This window comes from Lotus japonicus, chromosome 3, assembly GCF_012489685.1.
Source record: "Lotus japonicus ecotype B-129 chromosome 3, LjGifu_v1.2".
NCBI lineage: Eukaryota > Viridiplantae > Streptophyta > Magnoliopsida > Fabales > Fabaceae > Lotus > Lotus japonicus.
This window is the reverse complement of record NC_080043.1, coordinates 40,109,492-40,135,083: the sequence shown is the minus strand read 5'-3', so window position 1 is coordinate 40,135,083 and position 25,592 is coordinate 40,109,492. Positions and strand designations below refer to the sequence as shown.

Genomic DNA, 25,592 nt, shown 5'->3' with positions numbered 1-25,592 from the left:
AGTTGGTCTTCTTTATTTGAAATTGTCTATAAAAAAAACTTTTAAGTAGATTTGTAGGTCAGACCAAACCTTATAACATGCTCAACCAAGCCTTAAAATTTGGCTTGTTAATAGGCCACAGGCCAGGCTTGGGCCACGAAAAAACAATGCAAGGCAGAGTTGGGCCACACAAAACCTAGCTTAACTTGGCTTATTTCCACCCCTAAATTCATTGTGTATAATGATGGGGTTAATTTAATCAGCTCGGTTAGACTTTAAACTAAATTGATATCATGTTTATGCATGGATATATAATTTCTGGAGATTAACGGCATATGTTAAGCCTTCAATTGTGAGTAAATCCAAATGGACAATTGTGATCTTTGAGCCTTGTGCACATTTTGTTATGTTCTTTACCAAATAAGATTTACACGACAACATTATCTCTGTCCAGGACTCTAGGTTCTCATGCCTTTCCTTAACCATCACCAATTCACCATGTTCCTCTACCCTCCACCTAAGCCTCCACCTTGGTCACCTCTGCAACCTCCATCTATCATCGGGAGCACAACAAAGATCTAGCATTTTAAATGCCATATCTTGAGAAAGTCATATCTCCGGTTAAGCCTCTGTGATCTAGAAGCATGATATGTTGCGGTGACGCATATCCGCAACCCGAGCCCGAGGTCATCTCTTCCTTCTTTTTCTGGCGGTGCTCTAAGTTGGAAGGGGGTGAGGCTTTGTCTGATTTGTTTTGAAGTGAAAGTGGGGTTTGGATCCTTTGCTCCACCTTCCACGACAGCAGCTCGGACCTCCACCTTCAGCTTTGGCTACATGTCTTGCCATAGTCTCCCCCTGTTGGCTTCCGCTCACGGTCTTTGCTCCCATTGGCATCCCGGTTGGTTCCTTCTCACCCGCTACACCCATCGTTTCATCTGTCGTTCCTTTTAGCTCTTGTTGTTGCTTGTTTGGAATCTATAGAACTTTTCCCTTATTCTCTTGTTCTTAGAGATGCTTGATTGACCCTTGTTGGTGTCGTTGAAGCCATACCGTAGGTTTTCTATTTGCCGCACAATCAGCAACTCCGACAGAGCCAGATTCATTGTAAAATAGGAGCACTGGCTATAAAAAAAGATAAAAACATATATCAACTTGTTTATTTAAGTGAGCATGCTTGTTCTCAAATTTCTTATGTTTGAAACTGCAACGATTAATTGCATGTTTGTATTTCAGCCACTTTCGCCGAGTACCAACTTTACTAGCTCAAGTGGTAAGAGTTACGGAATAAAGGAGTTGGTGGGATGAATGGTTTATGGTTCAGGGTTCGAATCCTGAGAAAAAACTAATTTACTAACATAATTAATAACTAACATTTGCCTATAAAAAAATTTACAGAACCTCTTTCATGTTTACGACGAGCTTTCCAAGACTGATGAGCCCCGTTCCAAGAGAACCCAAACAGAGCCTAACGCCTAACGCATTTATCATATACAATAAAAATTGGTTCAGCTTAATATTTACACTTTGATATTTCTTTTGCAAAATTGCAACTAATATGTCAAACAAAGTTAATTACATCCATGGAAAGCAATAATACAAAGCACAACACAACTCAATTGAGCCAAGAACTTCACTGACATATACCTTCTTTTCATCCATCCCAACACAAGCCCACTTGTCTTTGTTTTCCAATAAGTTGAATTGAAAAACACCAAAAAAAAGATTGAAAAAGAATCAAAGACAACAAATAATAATTAAAAAAAAAAATGAAAGAATCTCCGACATATATTATACCTCCTCCCAAGTCCCACCCTAGTGTAGTTAAAGCAGACACACCACAAGGTGTTTCTTTCTTTCTTCTTTGATGTCACTGGTGCACATGTATCTCCCTGCATCCCAATCATGCAGCTTTGAGTGGTCCCCTTGTGTAAAGTAAACACAGCACGTGACTGCGGCAGTTTGATAGCAATAGCCTACCACCAATTTGGCCTCACCACCCTATAATGTCACTCTTCTCATCAATTGGCTAATAAAATATCTCAACCTCTCACTACCCAACAGTACCTCATACCATTCATTAGATCACTAGCAGTGAGAGCACATTCAGATAGATTAGCTCCTCTTTCTTCCAAATCAATTTTAGAACCTACTCAATTCAACTTCTCATAATTAAATGATGTCAAAAACTACAGTAAAATTAAAATGATGATGGATAGCCACCAAACGAAGAAAAGTTATTTTTATCTATCATAATTTTATTAGCTTATTGTATTCTTCTCTGTGTCCCAAATATGCACTAATTTTGCTTTCAAAATTAATTGTAGAAGAATTTTCTAAACATAGGCTAAGCTTTTAATTCTCTCCCTTTTTCACATTGATTTTCCCATCTCTTATCCAAAATTCTGCAATTTCTTCTATAAAAAAGTAAAAATAATCAGAGGATCAGATCATGTGAACATGCTAGTTGGGTATGTCATCATGATCTGTCTTTTTCCCCTCAGAATGTATTTTTGACACTTAAAAAATACTCACACAAATTTATCTCTTAAATTGATTTTGCATTCGAAATGAATTGTAGAAGAATCTCTAAACATCGTTGGAAAGTCTTATGAGGAGGGCTCAAAGTTCAAGCATTGATAAGATGCTCCTTTTCAGTGTGAGTATCACATCTTGGTTTTGGTGATGGGGATGGGGATTGTGACCCTGTAGCACTATCCATCTTCTTCATGTTTTGTTGGTGATACACTTGCCTCAATCTGTCTATCTCTCTCTTCAGTGCTTCTTGATGAGCTGCATGTACAAGATTACATTATTATTTGAAGCTTTGTTAGTTTTGTTTTGACTACTTTGGAGACAGAGCACATGATCAGAGACACATGGAATTAAATATGTGTGCATGCTGCAAACGCTTTCACTAAAATCAATACAACTCTGTCCATTGTAATAATTGGCATGTTCCTCCTTTATAAAGTAATGAAAATTGTATCTTATGATGCAAACTTGCACAAGAAAAAGCCAAAAACGGTGCATTTTCAGTTGTACACTTCACTTCAATTTGGCAATTTGGCTACTATTATATTTGATAATTCTATCTCCAGAATACTTAATCAATTTCAGTGAGATGCAAGCCTAGTGGTACAATTGAAAAGTACACATCACATGCACTAAATTGTACTATCTTTTTGTCTAATTTTACTTGTGAACCTAATACTCATGGCCTGAAACTACAAATTATAACCTCACATGGTTCCATGTTATGGTTTATCTGTATAACATGCATATGCTGAGTCTGGAACTGAATGAGAGAGAAAAGATTTCAGAATCAATTAGATATATTTGAGTTTTTTTAAAACCACACACTTAGTATGTTTAGATCAGTTTTTATATTCTCAAAATCAATTCTGTCAATTTTGAGCTACTTCAAGTATTTTTTAGAATTATTTTAACTTTAAAACTAATTGCATGAAGTATTTCCAAATGTGCATTTAGAGTCCGCTGACGCTTAGTTTTCCATTAAAATTAAGAAATAAAAATCTCAATTTCATTCCATATCAAATAAAACTAAAACTTCGAAAGTATGAAAAATAAAACACATCTAAACTTTTTTCCTTGAGATGTGTAATTTTTTCATTCTCATACTTTCTTATTGGTATGGAAACAAGCTCGAATTCCTACTCCCCTTACAATTCTTAAAACATCATAAAACTTGTATATGTCAGTACTAAAAGTTTCTTACTCTTAATTGATACTCATTCAATTGTTTCAGCATTATCAAAATCAATAAATATGTGATTCAATAAGTTCCTCAGATAAGAACACTTTATGCAGATAAGATAACATAGTTTTTAGTATAACATAAAATAATAGGTAAAGCAATGCAGGTACCATCTTTGAAGATCTTGTCTTGTGCAAGTGCTGCTATTCTTTGCTTGAGAGCACTGTTATCAACATTTAGAAGCAATCTCTGATGATCCAAAAATGCAACCCGTGGAGACAGAACTGAAACTTCAGCCTTCAATGGTCAACAGAACAAGTTAAAAAATGAAATCTACATTATCACTATACACATCAAATTCTTATGCTTTCTGTAAATTTTGAAGTTTATATCCATCAATAAGGGACTCACCTGTAATGAAGTCACACTCCGCTCAAGCTCTGATATGTATTGCAGTTTCCTCACTCTTGACCTTTGTGCAGATTGTCTATTTGCCAAGATTCTAATTAATGCAAAATGAGAATTAGTATCATTACATATGCTTTGCATCATTATATTGACATTAACTCATTCTACAATTAATTCTAAAGTTAAAATCAGTTAGGAGAAGATGTGATTATTAGTTTCTAAATGTGAAAATGAAAGAGAAACTCATACAAACAAATGGTACATATATATTCATATTAACACATTATAGATTTGAAATCAGTCTTTTAATTATTATCCAAATTTCATGTCATATGAACATGCAAATTTGGTTAGTGAATGATGAATTTCGTTCTTATGTCTCAAGCAAGTTAGTTCTAAGAAGAAGAGAAAGAAATACTCCCTCAAAACTCTAATTATGTCAAATGTCATTCAAGTTAATCTTTTAAATGCATAAAACGTTGATTAAGTTAGTGTTTGTAGATACAAACACAATTAGAGATTGCGGGCGGGCCTTGTGGTTCTTCTTCTAAACAAACTTACCTGAAGGTTACATTTTTAAAGACAAAATTAAGGATTGACTCAAATTTAGAAGAAAAATCATTGTGTGACCTGAATGTTTGATTACCTTTTGACCCTCTTGGGGTCAGTGATTCTGTCACTGGATAAAGTTGCTGCATTTGAATCATTATTATTATTGTTATCTTCATTGGTAGCTCCTGCAGCTTCCTGCTTGCATTGGATTTGGCTTTCATCCTCATCCGATTCCTGCTTCAATTGCTGCTGTTGCTCCTCTTTTTCTTGTTCTACCTCTTTCTCTCCTTTCATTTCTTTCTCATCGTTGATGCTATTGTGATCCGAAGGCGTGGAAGGGTCAGAACAGGACACCGTCGGTGGCGGCGGCATCACCGGGTTCCCAGAAACCTCGTCGCTGAACATGGACAAGAATTGCTCATCATCAAACCGGTCGAACTCGCCGCCACCACTACCAACTTTCCGGTGGCAATGCTCCAGCATTGCCGGCGGCATCATCTCCACGAAGGTCACCGGGTCGCTCACCGACCGCCGGTGGGCCCCGCGCCTCGACGACGAGAAGTCAAGGAACTCATCCACCCATGAAGGACTCTGACCATGATGATGATGATGACGTTGGGTTGCAGCATTTGGTGTCATGTTTTTAAGGGAAGGTATAATATTCTTTTGGTTAGAAGAAAAATCTGACCAAGTTGGTGGCATGTTTGGAATCTTTGGTGGCAATTGAGCCATTTGAAATGAATCTCTCTCAAAACAAACACAAGAGAAGAAGATAAATGGAAGAAGAAGAGAGATGAATGCAATTGCCAAAATAAAACACAAAATGCAATTGGCCTCAACAAACCAATGCTATATATCTAAGCATACATGTAATGTAATGCATGTGTGTGGTTATACATTACATGTAGATAAATGCACCTCAATGACAATAATATCACACAACAAAGAAGCTATAAGAATGAGAGAAGAAATGAATTGAATGGATGTGTGACCTAGACAAACCAAATGAACTCTAACATAGCCTTTTTATAAATACATATATTCAGAAGAAGGCACAGGGAATGTTTAGTTTAGAGGGAAGAAAAGAAAGTCACAATTGGAGAAGAAGAACATAAATTGCTGCATAATAATCTTTTTAATTTTTTTTTGCATAATAGTAATGTTTTGTTTTGGGGGTTTTAATTTAAAATCCCAATAAATCTGTGCATGCCATGTATGTGTTTGTGCAGTGGGGTCACATGGTAGGGATAGAGATTGTACAGCTATGAACAGCTGGGAAGAGAAAGGGTTGGGTCTCCTCAACTCAACGGCATTACTGGAAAGTCGCCACTGGTTTTAATTTAATAATATTAACAACAATAATAATAATAAGTATAACCAGTGGGAATCAGCCACCACGTGCCCTTGTAACCGTCTCTTTAGTGCGATACCCTTATAATAGTGTACATTTTTTTATTACAGAAGTATTCACGGCATGACACTAATTACTTTGAGATTCAGAGATTTATCATATTAAGTAGGTATGTATTTTTCAACAAATCATTATATCCATATGCACCGTCTAATGATATAATTGAATTCTCAACTAAATACTTAATTAAGGAGATTAGTTATCTATTAACTATGTTATCACTTGTTGGTTCTTTAATTTACCTAAAATTATTATCCATTTCTGCACCACACTAATTTTAACCATTCCATAATCTTGATCGAATTGGTTTTATCAACGGGGTTGTCTAAATGACCCTATGTAAAAAATGGGTTAAATAACCCAAGCCAAAATGTTCCAATGATATTATTACATGTGTCTTTAAAAAAAATCCAACTCATGTACATGTGTTATTATAAAATCCAACTCATTTCATTATTCATTTTTTTATATTTTCATCAAATTCATTATATTAAATAATTGATTTATACTTTGAACCATCAATTAGGATAAACTACACAATGAACATTTTTTCCCCAAAAACAAAAATCAAGAACCCTAATCCCCAATTTTAAATGTTTTGTCTCAATGTCTTGAATTTCATTCATCTTCATCATATATATGTTAATTTTTGTAACCAAAGAAATCATATATATGTTGATTTCAATGAGAAAAGGTAAAGAATCAACTTCTCAAAATCTATTTTTTCTTGAGAGGTTTCTCTCCTCTGCACACTATTCCTTTCATCTTAGCCTCTCCAAACATGAAAAAATCAACTCTTCCTAATTTCTTAGCCAAATAGTGAAATTCTTGTTCCATTATGTTTCTGGAAGCTTCTATAATTGACCTGTGTTGAAGAATCTAAGGAAAACATGAAGGAAACTGGGTTGGGTCCTGTTTATGGAAGTCCTCTAAGATGTTGATTAGCGTCAGAAAAATATCATAAATATTAAGTCCTATGGGATGTTAGGTCCTTAATTCTGTTGGCTATCGAAAAATATCATCTCAATTTAATTTTGCTTCTAATGATAATGGTTTGTCAGCTGCAGCCCTTGATTATCAAATTATCTCGCAACCACATGTGCGATGTTACATATCAAGTTAAGTGTTTTTGCTTCTTTTTGATTTTTTTCATGTTTGGAGATGTTAAAAGATGAAAGGAATCATGGCTGCGGAGGAGAGAAACTTCGAGGAAAAATAGATTTTGAGATGTTGATTTTTTTACCTTTTCTCATTGAAATCATCATATGATAAAGATGAATGAAATTCAAGGCATCTGACAATTTGTGAATTGAGACAAAACATTTAAAATTGGGAATTAGGGTTCTTGATTTTTAGTTTTGAAAAAAAAAGGTTCATTGTGTAGTTTATTATAATTGATGGGTTCAAAGTATAAATCAATTATTTAATAAAATGAATTTGATGAAAATATAAAAGAAAAATGAATAATAAAATAAGTTGGATTTTTTAATGACACATGTACATGAGTTGGATTTTTTTTAAAGACACATGTAATAATATCATTGGAACACTTAGGCTTGGGTGATTTAACCCATTTTTTACCTAGGGTTATTTAGACAACCCCTTTATCAACTAATTAAATTGTTAATTAGGTCAAGATTTTCTCTTGCAATAATTAGACATGGGGAGTTGGGAAAGGAAAAAAGGGGTCAAACTCATAACTAACCAATTTTTAGATATATTTGAAGTGGAAATAAAAGGGTAATTAGTTAATTAAAATATGTAAACAGAATTAGCCATTAGGTCGTGATTTGAATGAATGGTGTCAAATTTTATTGAGATATTCTTAAGAACTAATTAATATCTCTAGGACAAAGGGATGATGACCCCCACTTGAGGGGTGTACCAAAATAAAAAAAAAATAGAACCATTTGAGGGTTATAAATCCTTAGAATTACTCCTGTTTTAACAAAAATTATAGGAATATCTTCTTCTAGAATTACATCTCTTCTTAACGTAGAAGTGTATGTTTTGCATAAATAGTAGGGGAATGTAAACCTTATTTTCTCAATTGAAAATTTCACATCTATCTTAGAATGTGTGCAAACGTCTATTGACTCTACAACTTTTTTTTTTTTTTTTCTTAGATACGAGGGTATTCACGGGCATTAAGAGTTTTTTTTTATAAGCAATGAATTATATTGAAGTGAAGTACAAGGGGTACTTCAACCCAATACAAAAAGAGTCAATGTAAGTTAGGTGAAAAATTACATCTCAACTTGTAAATGAAAGAAAGCCCCTAGGAGGTTAGACTTAAAGATTTGCCTCATTAAACCTCACTAGGAGAAATCCCATTGGGAAAACCTAGTGAGGAAAAAGAGTACAAAAGGCTAAGTCCAAAGCATACCACCAAAGGGAAAAAATATAAATTCTGCACTAAGCAAATGGATCCTTCAAAGCTGCTAAATTCTCCAAGTCCTCTTAACCATCACGTATTCTGACAACAAATTCTGCACCACTAGAACTTTAGTTCATTCTTGCATAAGTCAGACCACAAAACATGAAACCATTCCAATCAGCAATCACAAATCCCTTCCAAGTGATTAAGCCCGAGTAGATAAAGTCCCACCATTATAAATCACGAAGACAAGTTATAGGCTCATTATACCATTCAAACATAGAGTGAATAAAATTCTTGTTTTTGGCACGAAGCCATGCCCAAGATTTTGCTTTAATCGCATCAGACAGTCTCGAGACCTCCCATCTTTCTCCCCTAAAGATCAATGCGGATGTTTAAGAGTGACTAGTTATTTCACTGTGGATGTTTACACTAAGGCCTAAGCGGTAATAGATCATGACCACGAAATTAAAATGTGATTTACAGATTTTTCAAACACACATGTATAGTGATTTTTTTCAAACACACGTATATGGACTATGTGTTCTTTTATACTATATTAGAGAAGATTAATAAAGGCCATGTGCTGGGGATTTGTTTTACAGTGTTATTAATGCATGGAGTGTTATGGGTTTCGCCATTAAATAACTTTGATTGTGATAGTTTGCTTAATAAAAGGAAAGAAAAGTTCTAGGTTCAATAGTGAAGATAATTAAGTAGAAATTGTATGGACTAGTAGCTAGAAATTGGGACACATGATCAAGCTAGCTGTGAAAGAGATGAAAAGATCATTTTATGAGCCCATGTGATCAATTGTTTGCACGCACTATCCTTTAATTTCTTTGCTTTGTCCTCAATCTATTCCCACATGTAGTAGGGTATATACCCTCTCTCTCTCTTTCTCTCTCTCTCTCTCGTGCGTACGTATATGTGTTTCTAGGTACCTTCTTCCACGATCTTATATTATATGGAACATGTAGTTTTTAATATATGGAAAAAGAAAACAGATTGACAAAGCTTTAAATCATGATTAGGGAGGTTCTGGGATATATAATTAAAATTGCCTTCTTCTAAATCAACGAAGGAAGTGCGTACCAATAGAGCATCTTCATGGATAGAGATTTTATATTAATTAGTCTATAGCATCTGCGTGGATCTTGTCTTCTCCTACGCTTTTATATACTATAAATTGATGAATATTATTAGAATATACTAATCCACGTACATGGCGACTTCTTTTTGGCGACTTGGTTCAATTGGTAAGTTGAATTACATCCGTAAAAAAGTTGTAAGTTCAATTCTTATATATTGATAATCACACTTTATTTGGTTCAAATGAATATTTAGATTTAACCGATGTAAAATATGGGACAAATTACCTACCTAATTGATTTTCTAATTAAAATGATTATTTGAGGAAGAGACTTTTGTGTCTCAGTGCATATTTTTAAGACACTTCAAATACCTATAAGTTAGTTGCTATTGAGAATCGTGATAGAAGTGACTTGGTAACGACGACTAAGGTTAACGATAAACAATAACAACTTTGCTACAAAGGGCAGTGTTGGAAGGGAGTTGGGTGGCTCCGAGGTGGTCTCTTCTAGTTTGGATGCTTGTGTGGACGGTGACTTTGGGGAGGTTCTCCTCCTCTTAAGAAGCGTTCTGTTCTTTCATCTTTTATTGGCGGAGGTTGCATGCAGAGCAACTCCTCCTGTCCCGATGAAAATACTATCGTGTGACAGTCGTGGGCTTAGGAATCCAAGATAATGCGAACTTTGCGTAAGCTCATCCACTATGAAGCTCTCGATGTTGTGTTTCTAATGGAAACATGTAAGGCTTCTGCTGAACGGTTGGCACAAAGGAGGACCTATGGTCTTCCTAATGTGTTCCCGATTGCGTGTGCTGGCCATTGGCGATATACACCTGGTGGTCTTAGTTAATTACTATTGAAGGAGGGTTTACTACTAAATGATACCCATTTTTATTTGAAGGTTGATGGGAAAATTTGAATCGTTCACAATTTCAAGTCTTAATGATCCATTGTTTTTTGGAATTGACAAATAAGTTTCGGACTTGGGAGCTTGTACAGATGCCAGGCTCAAATCTCTAGATGATGTATTGGGAGTGATAGATGAAAAAGGTGGGGATTAGATAGATCTTTGCTCATTTATAGGATGTCTTGTCGATGATTAAGGGGTGTGACCTTCCTGGTGTGGATTTCTCAAGTTACTAGTTTACTTGGTCAAATAAACAATAAAGTCTGGGAATGATTGAAGAAAAGGCTTGATTATGTGTTGGCTAATTTTCCTTGTCGTAGCTTTTGGTCGAGGACTATAGTGGTACACCTCCCTCGTTTGCGCTCGGATCATAATCAAACTTTGATCGAGTGCTCTTTTTCAAGATAGAGGAAGAAATGTAAGAGATTCATGTGTTAAGGTTTGAAGAGGTGTGGCTTAATATTGGAGAAGATTAGAGGAATGTACTAATTTGGGGTCATTCTTCTTGTGGCACTATTGATAAGCTCTTTTTGTTAGGTTCTTCTCTGAAGGATTGTGGTTGAGCTACTTATGGGGATCTTCCAAGAAAGATTGAGGATGCTAGGCATTCTTTGTTGGAGCTGCAACGTGGGATCGAGATTGATTCAACTGTTGATGATATGCGTCGGGTTGAGGGAGATTTGGATCGCCTTTTGGAGCTTGAGGAAGTCTGGTGGTGTCAACGCTCTAGAGAAAACTAGTTGACCTATGATGATAGGAACATGAACTATTTTCACAAAAAGGCTTCTCAACACTGATAGAGGAATTTGATTGATAATTTTTTTGATGATGGCGGGATAGAGTACGAGGAGGAGGCAGACATTGCTGGGGTCCTCACTTGTTACTTTCATGATTTGTTATGCTCTAGTTTTCCGACGGGAATAGAAGAGTCACCTCTCGTGTGGCTAATAAGGTGTCTACTAGACATTTGCAAGTTCTGCCTTCCCCTTTCATGAGGAAGGATGTTATGGAGGAGACTTTATTTCAGATGCATCTGACTAAGCCGCCATGCCGAGATGATTTCCCAACTCTCTTTTAGCAGAGGTTCTCGCATATTGTTGGTACTATGGTTTTGATTTCTATTTGCAGGTGTTCATAGGCACGACATCACCCATTTTTCATAGTCAGGCTCTTATTGTGCTTATTCCAAAGGTTAAGGAGCCCTCACATGCTTCTCTGTTTTGGCCAATGAGCTTATTTAATGTGATGTTTAAGATTATTAGGAAGATTTCGGCTAACAAGCTGAAGCAAATCCAAATATTATTTGCGAGATCTAGAGTGCTTTCATTCCTAGTCGTCTTATTACTAACATTGTTTTGTTGCATTTGAATGTTTTCATTACATGAAGAAGGAGATCACAAACAGGAAAAGTGTTATGGCTTTGAAGTTTGACATGTCGAAGGCATATGATATTATGGAGTGGCCTTTCCTCCAAAGCACTTTGGTTCATATGAGTTTCCTCCTTCGTGGGCTTCTTTGATTTTTCTGTGTGTGTTTACGGTGAAGGTTACTGTTCTTCTAAATGAGCAATCGCAACAGAATTTTATCAGCATAAAGGTTTGCATCAAGGAGACTCATTGTCCCCATACTTGTTTATTCTTTGTGGGGAGGTTTTCTCTACAATGCTTCACAAAGCAATGGTTTCTTCGCCTCTTCACATAATTACTCATTGTCGTCATACTTGTTTATTCTTTGTGGGGAGATTTTCTCTCTCTTATTGTTGTGAATCAAAATGATTCCATCCCCCTTTCCCTATTTTTTTTTTTTGCAGAGAATACTCTTTACTGGCTGACTAGCCCGAATGGCAAATATTCCACAAAATCTTGCTATATTTTCTTGTCACGAAATGAAGCTAATCTTGCAACAACATCCTATAGCCAGCCTCTGTTGTTGGCTTGGGTTTGGAAGGTTAAAGCTCAACCTCAGAAGAAAAAGCTTGCTTGGCGCCTCTGCATGCTTTTGTTCTTGTTACTGCGAAGCTTAGGGAGAGGGGTCTGAACGTGGATCAGTTGTGTTTGTTATGTGCAGCGGAAGCCGAGACACTTGGCATGTGTTTCTATTATACATGGATACTCGAGCTTTCTGCGTTGTGAGCACTCTGTCACTACGGATGGGCGTGACTTTGGGAGGGACACTCAACCATTTTTTGAGCGAATGAGGACATTCGTCAAAGAACCAAATTGTATATATTCTAAACAATAGACTGAAAGCTATCATACCTTCTTTTTTTATAAGTGTACAACACCTGCCCAATTAAAAAAAACTATCAAAACTGGCTCTACGCTTTTTTGTGTACTAAACTACACTCTAATTTCAACCGACTGTCGTAAAAACCAAATGTCTCTCCAAAATTATGCTATAAGAATCAAGCTTTCAACTAAGATGTTCAAACAAACACTTTTAACCATTGAGATTAGCGCCCATCTTATAATTCCTCCCTACACTTACACTTGAAGAAGAATTCTTTTAACTTTAAGTATTCATGTTTAGAGGCAATATTTAATTCATCACAAGCATTCACCACTATTTGAAACTGACAGAATTTATAACAATTGACAAGGACCAATATCCGATATGTTCAGATGTGTTAGATGCCAATTGTTTTGGGTTGAATATCAAAAACCTTCAGCAAACAATGACGTGTACGCAACACGTCTATAAGGTCATGCAGATGAAATGGAGTGTGAAACAAAATGCTTGCCTTATTAAAACCCGCAAGCACAAAAGACATGGCTACATGAAGATATTTATGGAGTTGAAACACAATGTAGTCCCTGAAAAGTGAACAAAGAAGACATAAGAGAGCACAATGTTTATTTATTTATGAGAACTATGAATGCACATTCCCATTCTCCATTTGCATTGAGAACTAGCCATGATTATAGCTACAAAATTAACCTACACTTTCCTCACTCTTCTCATGGTGAGCAATCTATTGATAACTAGTAGTGCAAGTGAATGTCCTCCAATGCATAAGCAGAATTCATCCAACTTAGAAGCCATGAGGAAGAGGTTTGAAAGTTGGAGGAAACAACATGACCGAAGATATGAGAATCCTGAAGAATGGCAAGTCCGTTTCAGCATTTACCAAACAAATCTTGAGTTTATAGAATGCATAAACTCTCAAAACAACTCCTATTATCTCACAGACAACAAATTTGCAGATCTTACAAATGAAGAGTTTAAAAGTATTTATCTGGGTTATGGAAAAACTAGGTTGAGTTCAAATGCAGGAGCAGGATTATTCAGGTATCATGGACACGGGGATCTTCCGGAAAGTGTAGACTGGAGGAAGAAAGGAGCTGTAACTGGCATCAAGGATCAAGGCACTTGTGGTAAAGTTTCTTGCAATATAAGTTTCTTGCACTTATGCTATTATTTTTCTTTATATAACCAACTAAGTAACTTATCAGTAACTTTTTCATCTTGATTTTTCATATGTCTTGTTAGCCTTCCTCTTGTTACTATATCAATGCAGAGTTAAGTTGCTTAGTGCAAGTTTGGATACATGGTAGAAAATCACAGTGAATTCAAAATCACGGTTGAATGTTGATAGATAAGCAAAAAGGGAAAATTCTTTTGTCCACCATAATTTTTACTTCACTGTAGTTTTCAACAATGTATTCAATTTCAAACATGCACTTAGTCTGATATTATGGTTTTAACTTCTTTGAAGTTATATCTTCATGCAGGAAGCTGTTGGGCATTCTCTGCAGTGGCAGCAGTGGAAGGGATCCACCAAATAAAATCAGGAAAGTTGATATCTCTGTCTGAACAAGAACTCATAGACTGTGATGTTGGAAATGGTAACCAAGGCTGTGCAGGTGGCTTGATGGATACGGCCTTCACATTCATAAAAAAGAATGGTGGGCTAACCACAGAGAGAGATTATCCTTATAAAGGGAAAGATGGCACCTGTAATAAGGAAAAAGCAGCACATCATGCTGTCACTATAAGTGGCCACAAAAAAGTACCTGCCAGTAATGAGGCCATGCTCAAAGCTGCAGCAGCTCATCAACCTGTCTCTGTTGGTATTGATGCAGGAGGTTTTTTGTTCCAACTTTATTCAGGAGGAGTTTTCTCTGGCTTTTGTGGGAAGGAACTAAATCATGCAGTGACGGTAGTTGGGTACGGAAGAGAAGTAAATGGTCCAAAGTATTGGCTTGTGAAGAATTCATGGGGTGCTGACTGGGGCGAAGCTGGTTATATGAAGATACTGCGTGATACTCAGGATAAAGATGGTACTTGTGGCATTGCCATGGTTGCTAGCTACCCTGTCCAAGAATAAGTACTTTTAGTGTGTGTTTCAAAATTTGAAAAGTGATTGTAGCAAGCTTCTAGGAATAACTTTTGTGTAAAGAAGAAATGATTCTGGTAGATTTAACTATGGGTCCAAAATATGCTGTAAGCTGAATGACATGCTATATGTATGGTTGTACAATGAAAGATGTCATCAATTAATAGTTAGTGACAAGAATAACACTCTTTACATTACAAGTCAAGTGAAAAGGGAAATCACTCACTGATAATTCTGCACAAACAGAAAGATGACGGGAAACTACACAATTTCATTTCAAGCGCTCAAATAGCGCAAGAATGGTTGGTAATGGATACCGATAACCGTTGTGGAACAATAATCTTAATTTCTATGTAATTATCATGATCTGCTACACTTGCCAAAACAATCAGCAACCATCTCATAACTTTCAAATCCAACAGAGCAAAACTGTGTCTCCATGAAATAAATAATCTAAGCAGCTGTCTATATATTTGGTGTAATTCAACCCATGAATTTACCAGCTTTCCTTGTCTTGGGGCCAGCCCCATATTTCACCATTCCTGTCCCTCTAGAAGTCCTTCTGAATCTGCAGATTGTACCTAAACCTTGTTGTAACTCCATAAACCAGCAACACATCCTGCTCTACCCAGTAACTACTATTAACATGCTGTAATTTTAACCGCATCTACCTGCTGATCAATGATACAAAGAAGATAATACAAGTTCAGATAAAAATGACATGTTAAAAAAAGTGAAGAGAAATAGTTTTACTAGTATAGAAAAATATAAATTAATTAATTATAAAAATATGAAATAATTTGTTATAATTTGCAATCTAGTCATACATATTCTAAACAATAGACAGAAAGGTATTGTCCCTTCTCTTTTTACAATGGTACAGAGCAACGCCCTCTAACAAAAGCTATCAAAACCGGTTATACACTTTTTAGTGTACTAAATTACACTCGCAATTTCAATCGGGTGTGGTGAAGACCAAAAGTTTCTCCAACAGTACGGCTCATAAGGATAGAGCTTTCAACCAAGAAGTTCAAACAAACATTATTAACCACTGCCATTGGCACTCATTGGGTAAACCGGCCCTACAATTGCTTTTGGTAGAAGAAGAATCCTTTTAATTTTTCATTTTCAAAGGCAATAGTTCATTATAAACTTTCACCACCAATTGAAACTGGCAGAATTGATTACAATTAACAAGGACCATCCGATATATTCAGATTGTTAGATATCATTTTTTTTGGGTTGTAAAACTAAAACCTTCAGCAAACAATGACCTGTACCCAACTCGCCGGCTATAAGGTCATGCTTAGGAAATGAAGTGTGAAACAAAAGCCTTGCCTTGTTAAAACTTGCAAGCACAAAAGACATGAACATAGAAAGAAATTTATGATGTTGAAACTCCTTAAATAAACAGAAGGGTACGTGAATTAAAAAATGAACAAACAAGAAACAATGTTTATTTATTTATGATTTTTATGAAAGCACGTTCCCACTCCAATTGCATTGAGAACTAGCCATGATGATAGCTACAAAATTAACCTACACTTTTTTCACTCTTCTCATGGTGAGCAATCTATGGATAATTAGTGCAAGTGAATGTCCTCCAATGCATAAGAAGAACTCATCCAACTTAGAAGCCAAGAGGAAGAGGTTTGAAAGTTGGCAGAAACAACATGGCCGAAAATATGAGAATCCAGAAGAATGGCAAGTTCGTTTCGACATTTACCAAACAAATGTTGAGTTTATAGAATGCATAAACTCTCAAAACCGCTCCTACCATCTCACAGACAACAAATTTGCAGATCTTACAAATGAAGAGTTCAAAAGAATTTATATGGGTTATGGAAAAACTAGTTTGAGCTGTAATGCAGGAGCAGGATTATTAAGGTATAATGGACATGGGGATCTTCCGGAAAGCATCGATTGGAGGAAGAAAGGAGCTGTGACTGACATCAAGGATCAAGGCACTTGTGGTAAAGTTTCTTGAAATATAAGTGCACATTGTTTAGGGATGCCAAATTCTATTTTATTCAATTTCATTTATTATGCAGTTCAGTTATGTTATTATTTTTCTTAAATAACCAACTAATTGATCAGTAACTTGTTCATCTTGATTTTGGAAATGGAATTGAGATCTTTGAAAAAAAACAACCAAAGAAAAGTAAAGGGATATGACTCATTAATTCAATTTTTTAAAATAGTACCTGATTTTCTCACGAACTTCATACTACACTCATTTTAACACTCTTGCATTCATCCATTGAAACTCATGTGGGAACAACTAAATCATTTGGGTCCCACACTCAATTTAGCGGGACCCACGTGAACTTTAATTGTTAAACTAAGTCTTGTTAGCACTCGTCTTGTTACTATACCAATGCAAAGTAGATGCTTAGTGTTTGTTTAGATACACGCCAGAAAACCACAGCGAAGTCAAATCATGGTTGATAGAAGCAAAAAGCTAAGAGAAGTTTCTTTTTTCCCCATGATTTTGACTTCACCGTAGTTTTCAACCATGTATTCAAACATAGACTTAGTCTCATATTATGTTTTTAACTTCTTTGAAGTTATATCTTCATGCAGGAAGCTGTTGGGCATTCTCTGCAGTGGCAGCAGTGGAAGGGATACACCAAATAAAATCAGGAAACTTGATATCTCTGTCTGAACAAGAACTCATAGACTGTGATGTTGGAAATGGTAACCAAGGCTGTGCAGGTGGCTTAATGGAGATAGCCTTCACATTCATAAAAAAGAATGGTGGGCTAACCACAGAGGAAGAGTATCCTTATAAAGGGAAAGATGGAACCTGTAACATGGAGAAAGCAGCACATCATGCTGTCAGTATAAGTGGCCATGAAAAAGTACCTGCTAGTAATGAGGCCATGCTCAAAGCTGCAGCAGCTAATCAACCTGTCTCTGTTGCTATTGATGCCGGAGGTTTTCTTTTTCAGCTTTACTCAGGAGGTGTTTTCTTTGGCTTTTGTGGGAAGCAACTCAATCATGCAGTGACGATAGTTGGGTACGGAAGACAAGTAAATGGTCCAAAGTACTGGCTTGTGAAGAATTCATGGGGTGCTGACTGGGGTGAATCTGGTTATATGAAGATACTGCGTGATACTCTGGATAAAGATGGTACTTGTGGCATTGCCATGGATGCTAGCTACCCTACCCTGTCCACAATTAATTACTATTAGTCTATTAGTGTGTTTTTGAAAATTTATCAAGTTATTGGAGCAAGCTTCTAAGAATAACTTTTGTGTCGAGAAGAAATGACTCTGATAGATTTAACTAAGGATCCAATATGCCGAAAGCTGAATGACATGCTATATTTATGGTTGTACAATGAAAGATGTCATCAATTAATAGTTAGAGAATAACACTCTTTACAATGTAACTAAAGTGAAAAGGGAAATAACATTGGTAAGTTGTTTAAGTCTATATGAACTAGATATAGTAATTAGTAAAGCAGAAGCAATGGACTGAAAGTAAAGTCAATCATAAGGTTAATATAAGCACATAGAAATCACGCACTTATCATTCTTCACAACCGAAAGATGATCCGAAACTAGATAAATTCATTTCAGGCGTTCAAATAGCGCAACAAATGGTTGGCAATAGATACCAATAACCGTTGTGGAACAATAATCTTAATTTCTGATCATGATCTGCAACACTTGCCAAAATAATCAACAACCATCTCATAAGTAACTTTCAAATCCAACAGAGCAAAACTGTGTCTCCATGAAATAAATAATCTAAACAGCTATCAATATTATCCTATTTGATGTAATTCAACCCACAAATTCACCAGTTTTCCTTGTCTTGGGGCCAACCCCATATTCCACCATTTGCTTCATTAAATCCAGTGCCTCTAAAAGTCCTTCAGACTCTGCAGATTGCACCTAAACCATGCTGTAACTTCCTAAACCAGCAACACATCCTGCTCTACCCAGCAACCACTGAAAACATGCTGAAGCTTTAACCGCATTCACCAGTTGATCAGTGAGACAAAGAAGATAAGAGGGGATCATAAAATGCAAGTTCCACAGTTAAGATGATATCCAATTGTTTGCATCCCAAGTAAACTATTAGATACAGAATGAGACAGTCAGACAGGCATTGCCATCAACCATGAAGATGAGAGGAGAACATGAGCTTGAGGAACTGGAATGCAACCAGGATGTAGAGTCCTCTGTAGGATAGCAAGAGCAAGAGGGAGGGAGGGGATGAGAGTTTTGGAGGTCTAAGAAGAGGTATTAAAGATTCCAGGATTTCCTTAATCATTTGCATTTTTGTGTTATGGAAAATGAAGAGCCAAAAAAAAAGGATTTGGACTTTGGTAGGATTTAAAGGAAATGAGGAAGTCAGGAATGTTATCCTAGTTCTTTGATTTTGCACTTCTGCTTGAGCTCTAACAGCCAACTCAAGGTTTTGTAACATTGACAGGGGATGAACCGAAGGATATTGGTTCAAAAAGGGTTGGAAGGAAAAAAGAAATCTTCAGTGCACTGTTGATCAAATCACCGCTATTGATAAATTAATATATTACCGGAGCACCCTGTACCATAACAAGCATGAAACCAGCAGAGGTTTGTCAGAAAGATAATGATATTCATCAATATGGGCAAACAGCTAGGAGGATACATGTGGCATCTTCAGAGATAAATAGATGAGGCAAAAGAACGAAATGCAAAAGATATGGTCAAGCATTGATATAAACTTAACATTTTCTTAAGGAGGAAAATGCAAAAATCACAAGGAATTAGGGGTGTGCAAAAAAACCAAATTAAAAACTAATCCAAACATTTCTGAAAAAGTACAGCCCACTTCTTTTAAAAAACTGATCCAGTCCATGTTTTGTGAACCAAACAATTTGGATGACCATTTCAATCTATGGTTTGGTTATCTCGTTCAACTGATCCCCAAGAAGTGAAGAACGTGTGCATATCTCATTTCATTTCTCAGCACACCTAATTAAATCACTAATAATCCCTAATCAGAACCCTAAATAACGCAGTCTGAACTAAAAAACTGAACTACAGAACAGGTATTTTTAGGTTTGGTTTGGGTTTTTTATAAAACTGGTCCATGCACACCCTTACAAGGAACTGTCAATTACCAATGGTGAAAAAGTATCACACATAATATAAAATCCCTAAAATGTGCAAACTTATGACATATCCATGACAAAAGTCATGATATCTGCACAAGTGTTGTACGGTACTCAACTCTAATTTAACAAAAGAACAAAGATATAACTACATTTAAACATTATGATATAATCCATGGTTACTCTCTCTTTCCATTTTCCTTAAAAAAACCTAAGGAAAATTCTTTAACTTACAAAATATGGTTGAATTAAGAGAAGGAAAATGAAGAAAATATTTTAAGATATTACCGCAGTTCAATATCAAGAAATAGCTAGGCTTCATTCAATTCACCGGTAGCGCCTCCTTCTAGATCTTGTAAAGCGAAAACTCCAGAGAAGTAATAGAAAAATGACCAGAACCACTTGTAGAATAATAGCCAACTTCAAACCTAAACCAGAAAGTATGAATTTACATTTTCCTATGAGTTCTTAAAATTTAAACAGATAAAAAAAAATCCTTGAATACATGAAAAAATTCATGGATAATAAGTTACCAGTAAGGTTACGAACGGATTCCCCTGACTTCACTCCATTTTTTGTTTCTTTTTCAGCAAAACCACTTACTTTCTTATTGTAATTGCCAATCATGTACTCAGAATTCCCGCCCATGACACATGTGTTAGGGCAATGAATAGTTCCATCATATTCATCACTCCCATCACAACAATCTGCAGCAATATTCAATGAAATTTGGAACTCAAAGTTGAAGGGAGACTAAATAAGCTAAGCCCCCAATAAAGTAAATTCCATTGCCAATTAACTATTTGAAAGAAGATTGGTTATGAGAATGTTAAACCAGATCAACAGGTACTAATGAACTCATATCGGTTAAGTCATTTACTCTGAAACATGTAAAAGGTTTTAAAACAGGTAAGGATTCACCAAAAGTCAATAAAAATAAAAATTGTACTTATTTACATAGATCAGTTAGTTCCATTCGCAGTAGAAAATATGGAAAGTAATGAGTTATGCAATTTGAAAGGGAGACATTGATTAACTGCCAATTTCAAGAACATAATTCCTTTAGCTAGTAAGATCTCTAGATGCCAAAGACATTTGCAATGTGCTATAACAACAGGCCTTAACAAGAAACTATGAAAGATAAACAGGGAAAAGGGAAAACGCTGAAGTAAATGCTTACCGCAAAAATTATCATTAACATGAGAAGAAAATATGAACTGTGGCTTGCTTCCTAGGTTTTTGCAATAAAACTTTCCTTTGGGGCAAGCTGAAGTTCCTGTGGATAAATGAACATTAACCTCTTAACAAGCTATAAATGGTTTGAATATCCAGCTCACAATTTTGACTCAAAGATGCATCTACATGCACATCAACTGTGTAATTAAGTAGGTATAAAAAAATTAAGAAAATTATGACATTGAAAGCTAAAGAAACAACCGGGGTACCAAACAACTAACATTTTCCATAAGATTAATGGAAGGAAAAAAACAACAAAAGAAAATGGCATAATTGTCCTAGGACAAATTAAGGAATAAAATATAATTAAGATTTACTAAAAAGTGCAGTTTTTTTAAAGGTTATCAATACTTTAACATTATAATTATTATTTCAATTAATACTTTCTATTTTTGATTGCTTTTATTCTTAAAATTCATCATTTGCCATACCAGGTTCATCAGTGCCATCAGGACAGTCACAGAAATTGTCATTGATGCGGTCTCTTGAGAAGGATTTTGATCCATCCTTGCACTTGATCACCTCAGAGCCATAATATTTCTCATCTGCACCACAAAACCCAATTCATCAAAATAAGAAATTTACAAATAACAACAAAATGGTTTGTGGGTGATGCGACTTATGACTTGGGTTGCACACCCACTTGGGAAAAGATTGAAGCTTTAGTGTTTTCAGGCAAAAGGAGTACATGGGTACCTACCTAAAGGGTGAACGCCAAGGAGGGAAGGGTGTGAAAGACAACCTGCGGTGGAAGCGAAGAGAAGAAGACATGCGGAGTGGAAACATAGGAAGCTATGCGAGTCCATGTCTATGGGAATGTGAGTGTGCGAGAGGAACTGTTCTCACTCCCTGTTTTCGAGGCTCAGATTTTGTTGACTTGACTTGGACCTCACCTCTCTCATGCTCTTAGCTATGTTTGAAGAACAATGTTCAGTACTTCAGTTCGAAAACCAAACATACCTCCAATCATGTTGAGGGTCACTCACATGGTTGAACTAAAGGTAATTGCATGCTCTGGTTAGAGGTTCGAACCTTGAAAAAAAGATAATTTTTATTAATTTACTAACAACTAAGATTTGTCTATAGAAAAAACCTACAATTATGTTGTGTTTGGTAGAAAAAAGAAAGATATGAACCGAGATTAAAGAATAGAAATAGAGTAGATGAGTAGAGAGAAATATATGAGAAATATAATAGATGTTAAAGTTGTTTGGTATGATAGAGATAGAAGAGGGAAGATAAAGAAGAAGGTGGAAAGTTGTAAGATTTGTTAAAAGACATTTTTATCCAATCAAAAAATGATAGTGGCTGAGTTATGATTTAAACACCCCTCCACTATTTTTCCACCTTCATTTTTTTTATCTAATTCTCTCTTCTCTATCAATCAAATCACATGTCACATTTTTACTTTCTTTCTCTTTTCTTTCTATCTCTCTCTTCCTCCACCTCTTCACACCAACTGCTTATTCGATAGTGGTTATAAAAATACGTGTATAAAAAGGGTGAAAGAGACAAAAGAAAAAATGCAACTCTCTCTATCTCTCTTCCAATTAAGAAGAGACCAAAAAGGGGGCTGGCCCACCACCAATCTCTCTCTTGCCATGGTCTTTGCATACCAAACAAGTTTACTTGCCTATCTCTCTTTCATGATTCTCTATATCCAAAGTATCTCCTACCAAACAAAGCATTAGAGTTTGCAAATCAGACCGGTCGATCCAACCGGTTCGATCAGAAACCGGAACCTCAATCGGTTCAGAACTCTTCTATAACTGGTCTTGATGAAAATCGGTCAAAAACTGTGATAATCGGTTAGAAATTGGAAAAACCGGTCAAAACCAGTGTAAAATTGGTCTGAACCTATCCTGGGAACATGGGCATATCTAGGGAGGTGCTGGCAGGGGTCATCGCCCCCCCTCCTCCCCCAAAAAAAAGAATTTTGAAATAAGAAGATGGAAATATGGAACATCATTATAGAAAGCCCTTTATTTTATGGGTAAAGTCGTCATAAGAAACAAGATGGAGATATGGAACATCATTATAGAATAAATGTATTTTATTCTGCAGTTCATTTCTAAAAGTTATTCTAGTGGCTTTACCTTTTTTAACTTGAAAAACATTTGACCTTTATTTTAATGAGCCTTGAGTGATTTCAAACTTAAAATGAACTTTTAAAGGAAAAGACCTATAACTAGAAAGCCATAAAACTTATCTATGAAACATTTTTTTGATAAGCTAGGAAGTATATTAAAGAGAAGTACAATGGGTACTTCAACCAAATACACAAGGAAGAGTTCAGAAAAAAGAAATAAGGCATGATAGTAAAAAATACAACACCAAGACACTTGGACCCCTTGGAGGAAGGCAATTTAAGAATATGCCTCATTAAAACCTTTCCAGGAATACCCCCTTGGGAAAACCTGGACAAGGAAAAATAGTACATATTAATAAAAAACCAACAAGCACCTCCAAGGAGAAGAAACAGACGAACACTAGCAATAATCAGCAACCACCACCAATATAGCTTCTTCAAGAAAAAACCTTTCAAGATCCAGTGAGGCCCAGCACGCAAAGGAAAGCACCAACCCCTTATCTTGAGAGAACAGCATCCAACAAACTACCAAAACCAAATCCATCACCAAGTAATTCTCATCAAGACCCGCATAAAAAATTTAAAACAGATAGCAGGCAAACGATTTCCAAAATCTGCAAGTCCACACAACACCCCAAAGAAGTTCTTGCTGCGACACCTTTCTATGAAATCTGTACAATACATGAACATGGTTCAGCAATCCATTCTGCCATAGAGCTACGAAAATCCCTCACTCCCGTTGATAACCATAACCAAGCCTTTCATTGAATAAAGCCCAACAAATTGTCCAAATCAGGTTCCTCATTGGAAAACACCAACTTATTCCAAATCAGGTTCCTCATTGGAAAACACCAACTTATTCCGAAGTTTCCAGATTGACCAAGCCACCGCTCCCCAAATTGTCCACCACACACGCCTCCTTTTCAAATTCCACTGACCATGGGCAAACTACAGAAAATGCAGCCTACATTCAAGAGGGAGGGCAGTACAATAACCCAACCAATTAAAACACGAGTACCAAACAGCTGAGGAGCGTTTGCAGGCAAAAAGAAGATGATCTACCATTTCAATATCTTCATCACAAAAAGGACAGTTTAATTCAGCGGGATTTAGTGGAATACCTCTCCTTACAAGGTTATGCTTGGTCTGAATGCGGCACCATAGAAGTCTCCACATGAAGGCTTTTACACTTGAAGGGACAAAAGCCTTCCACATATCCTCAAATTCCTGGATTGGTTGAGAATTTAAGTTCCCTCTGATCAGCGAATAAGCATACCTAACAGTATAGCCTTCACACATGTTTTCCTTCCACACCCACCTATCGTTCACCCCTTCTCTTAACACACACTGCTCAACAGTTCTCGTTAGTATAGCCAACCATGATAATTCGCTTTCGCGTAGATCACGCCGCCAAGAAAGGGACCAACTCCAAATACCATTATGCCAAGATCCCATAACTGCCAAAACACTTTGTTTCTGGGAAGAAAGCTGATAAAGTCTATCGAATTTAACAACTAAGGGCTCATTTCCTATCCAAGTGTCCAACCAGAACTTAACAGTATTACCATCCCCTAATTTTCGAACAACAGCATTGGAAAACCACTCACCGGAAGGGGAAACGAAACACAGCTTCACTATATCCTTCCACCACACTGATTGCTTACCGGGCTGAACTTCTCCAATGAGACCATTTATCACCTGATATTTAGATCTGATTAGACAAGCCCATAACCCATTATCACCATAACATAGCCTCCAACGCCATTTACCAAGCAAGGCTTTATTGAAGTCACCCCAATCCTTAATTCCCAGACCTCCTAGGCATTTGGGTTTACAAGCTACATCCCATCTAATCCACACTATTTTGGATTGGGTCTCATCAACACCTCCCCATAAAATATTTCTCATAATTTTTACACATTCTTGTTCCACCCCCACATGCATTCGATAGAAGGATAAATGAAACAAAGGAATGGAAGACATTGTGCTGTTAACCAAACACACACGCCCACCAAAAGATAAGGATCTCCTTCTCCACCTCGACAGCCTGCTCCAGAGCTTACATAGGATAAGATACCAAAAATCCAGATTTCGTGGATTACCTCCAACTTGTAATCCCAAGTAGAGAAACAGAGTTTTCATCTCTTTGCAATTCAGAATCGTAGAAAGAACCTGAAGTTCCCTCGCATCAGCTGCCACCCCAAGCAAACAGCTTTTAAAAAAGTTGACCTTTAAGCCCGAAGCCAACTCAAAGCAGTGAAGAATGCACTTTAGAGAGAAAGCGTTTTGTGTTGTTGCTTCTCCAATGAACAAGGTGTCGTCTGCGAACTGCAAAATAGAAACCTCTTCGCTGTTCAGCCCATCAAACTTAAAACCTTTAAA

The 25,592-nt window shown here is 36.3% G+C and overlaps 4 protein-coding genes across 5 annotated transcripts; 2 read left to right on the top strand and 2 right to left on the bottom strand.

The window, feature by feature from the left end:
- Nucleotides 1-304: 304 nt before the first annotated feature.
- LOC130742626 (basic leucine zipper 61-like) lies at nucleotides 305-5,890 on the bottom strand. 2 transcript variants are annotated; one of them, XR_009021232.1, is made up of 5 exons: nucleotides 4,749-5,890; nucleotides 4,106-4,196; nucleotides 3,865-3,991; nucleotides 1,774-2,769; nucleotides 305-1,101 (listed from the first exon to the last, which is right to left on the bottom strand). XR_009021232.1 is itself a non-coding variant. In XM_057594728.1 (4 exons), exons 1-4 carry the CDS (start codon nucleotides 5,384-5,386, stop codon nucleotides 2,606-2,608), a joined length of 1,020 nt encoding a protein of 339 aa, XP_057450711.1. In that variant the 5' UTR covers nucleotides 5,387-5,890; the 3' UTR covers nucleotides 1,484-2,605. The 2 variants fall into 2 exon arrangements, 1 of the variants encoding a protein (XP_057450711.1); XM_057594728.1 differs by lacking the exon at nucleotides 305-1,101 and having other exon boundaries at nucleotides 1,484-2,769.
- Nucleotides 5,891-13,275: 7,385 nt separating this feature from the next.
- Nucleotides 13,276-15,159, top strand: LOC130742623 (zingipain-2-like). The gene is made up of 2 exons (XM_057594726.1): nucleotides 13,276-13,813; nucleotides 14,171-15,159. Exons 1-2 carry the CDS (start codon nucleotides 13,354-13,356, stop codon nucleotides 14,764-14,766), a joined length of 1,056 nt encoding a protein of 351 aa, XP_057450709.1. The 5' UTR covers nucleotides 13,276-13,353; the 3' UTR covers nucleotides 14,767-15,159.
- Nucleotides 15,160-16,294: 1,135 nt separating this feature from the next.
- LOC130744136 (zingipain-2-like) lies at nucleotides 16,295-17,969 on the top strand. The gene is made up of 2 exons (XM_057596326.1): nucleotides 16,295-16,748; nucleotides 17,359-17,969. The coding sequence occupies exons 1-2, from the start codon at nucleotides 16,295-16,297 to the stop codon at nucleotides 17,967-17,969; spliced, it is 1,065 nt and encodes a 354-aa protein (XP_057452309.1).
- A 359-nt stretch (nucleotides 17,970-18,328) lies between these two features.
- Nucleotides 18,329-22,057, bottom strand: LOC130742624 (glucosidase 2 subunit beta). The gene is made up of 6 exons (XM_057594727.1): nucleotides 21,822-22,057; nucleotides 21,553-21,666; nucleotides 21,066-21,161; nucleotides 20,419-20,592; nucleotides 20,174-20,313; nucleotides 18,329-19,333 (listed from the first exon to the last, which is right to left on the bottom strand). The coding sequence occupies exons 1-5, from the start codon at nucleotides 21,925-21,927 to the stop codon at nucleotides 20,213-20,215; spliced, it is 591 nt and encodes a 196-aa protein (XP_057450710.1). The 5' UTR covers nucleotides 21,928-22,057; the 3' UTR covers nucleotides 18,329-19,333; nucleotides 20,174-20,212.
- Between the last annotated feature and the right edge of the window lie 3,535 nt (nucleotides 22,058-25,592).

What these genes read in the sequence shown, in the direction of transcription:
- LOC130742626 (XM_057594728.1), bottom strand. Translation starts at nt 5,386, where the DNA reads ATGGCTCAATTGCCACCAAAGATTCCAAACATGCCACCAACTTGGTCA. An exon ending in GACCCCAAGAGGGTCAAAAG is followed by an intron (nt 4,197 to 4,748) that starts GTAATCAAACAT and finishes TGCATTAATTAG; the next exon opens with AATCTTGGCAAATAGACAAT. An exon ending in AGACAAGATCTTCAAAGATG is followed by an intron (nt 2,770 to 3,864) that starts GTACCTGCATTG and finishes TTGTACATGCAG; the next exon opens with CTCATCAAGAAGCACTGAAG.
- LOC130742623 (XM_057594726.1), top strand. Translation starts at nt 13,354, where the DNA reads ATGATTATAGCTACAAAATTAACCTACACTTTCCTCACTCTTCTCATG. An exon ending in CAAGGATCAAGGCACTTGTG is followed by an intron (nt 13,814 to 14,170) that starts GTAAAGTTTCTT and finishes ATCTTCATGCAG; the next exon opens with GAAGCTGTTGGGCATTCTCT.
- LOC130744136 (XM_057596326.1), top strand. Translation starts at nt 16,295, where the DNA reads ATGATAGCTACAAAATTAACCTACACTTTTTTCACTCTTCTCATGGTG. An exon ending in CAAGGATCAAGGCACTTGTG is followed by an intron (nt 16,749 to 17,358) that starts GTAAAGTTTCTT and finishes ATCTTCATGCAG; the next exon opens with GAAGCTGTTGGGCATTCTCT.
- LOC130742624 (XM_057594727.1), bottom strand. Translation starts at nt 21,927, where the DNA reads ATGGACTCGCATAGCTTCCTATGTTTCCACTCCGCATGTCTTCTTCTC. An exon ending in CCTTGGCGTTCACCCTTTAG is followed by an intron (nt 21,667 to 21,821) that starts GTAGGTACCCAT and finishes TTTGTGGTGCAG; the next exon opens with ATGAGAAATATTATGGCTCT. An exon ending in TGATGGCACTGATGAACCTG is followed by an intron (nt 21,162 to 21,552) that starts GTATGGCAAATG and finishes ATTTATCCACAG; the next exon opens with GAACTTCAGCTTGCCCCAAA.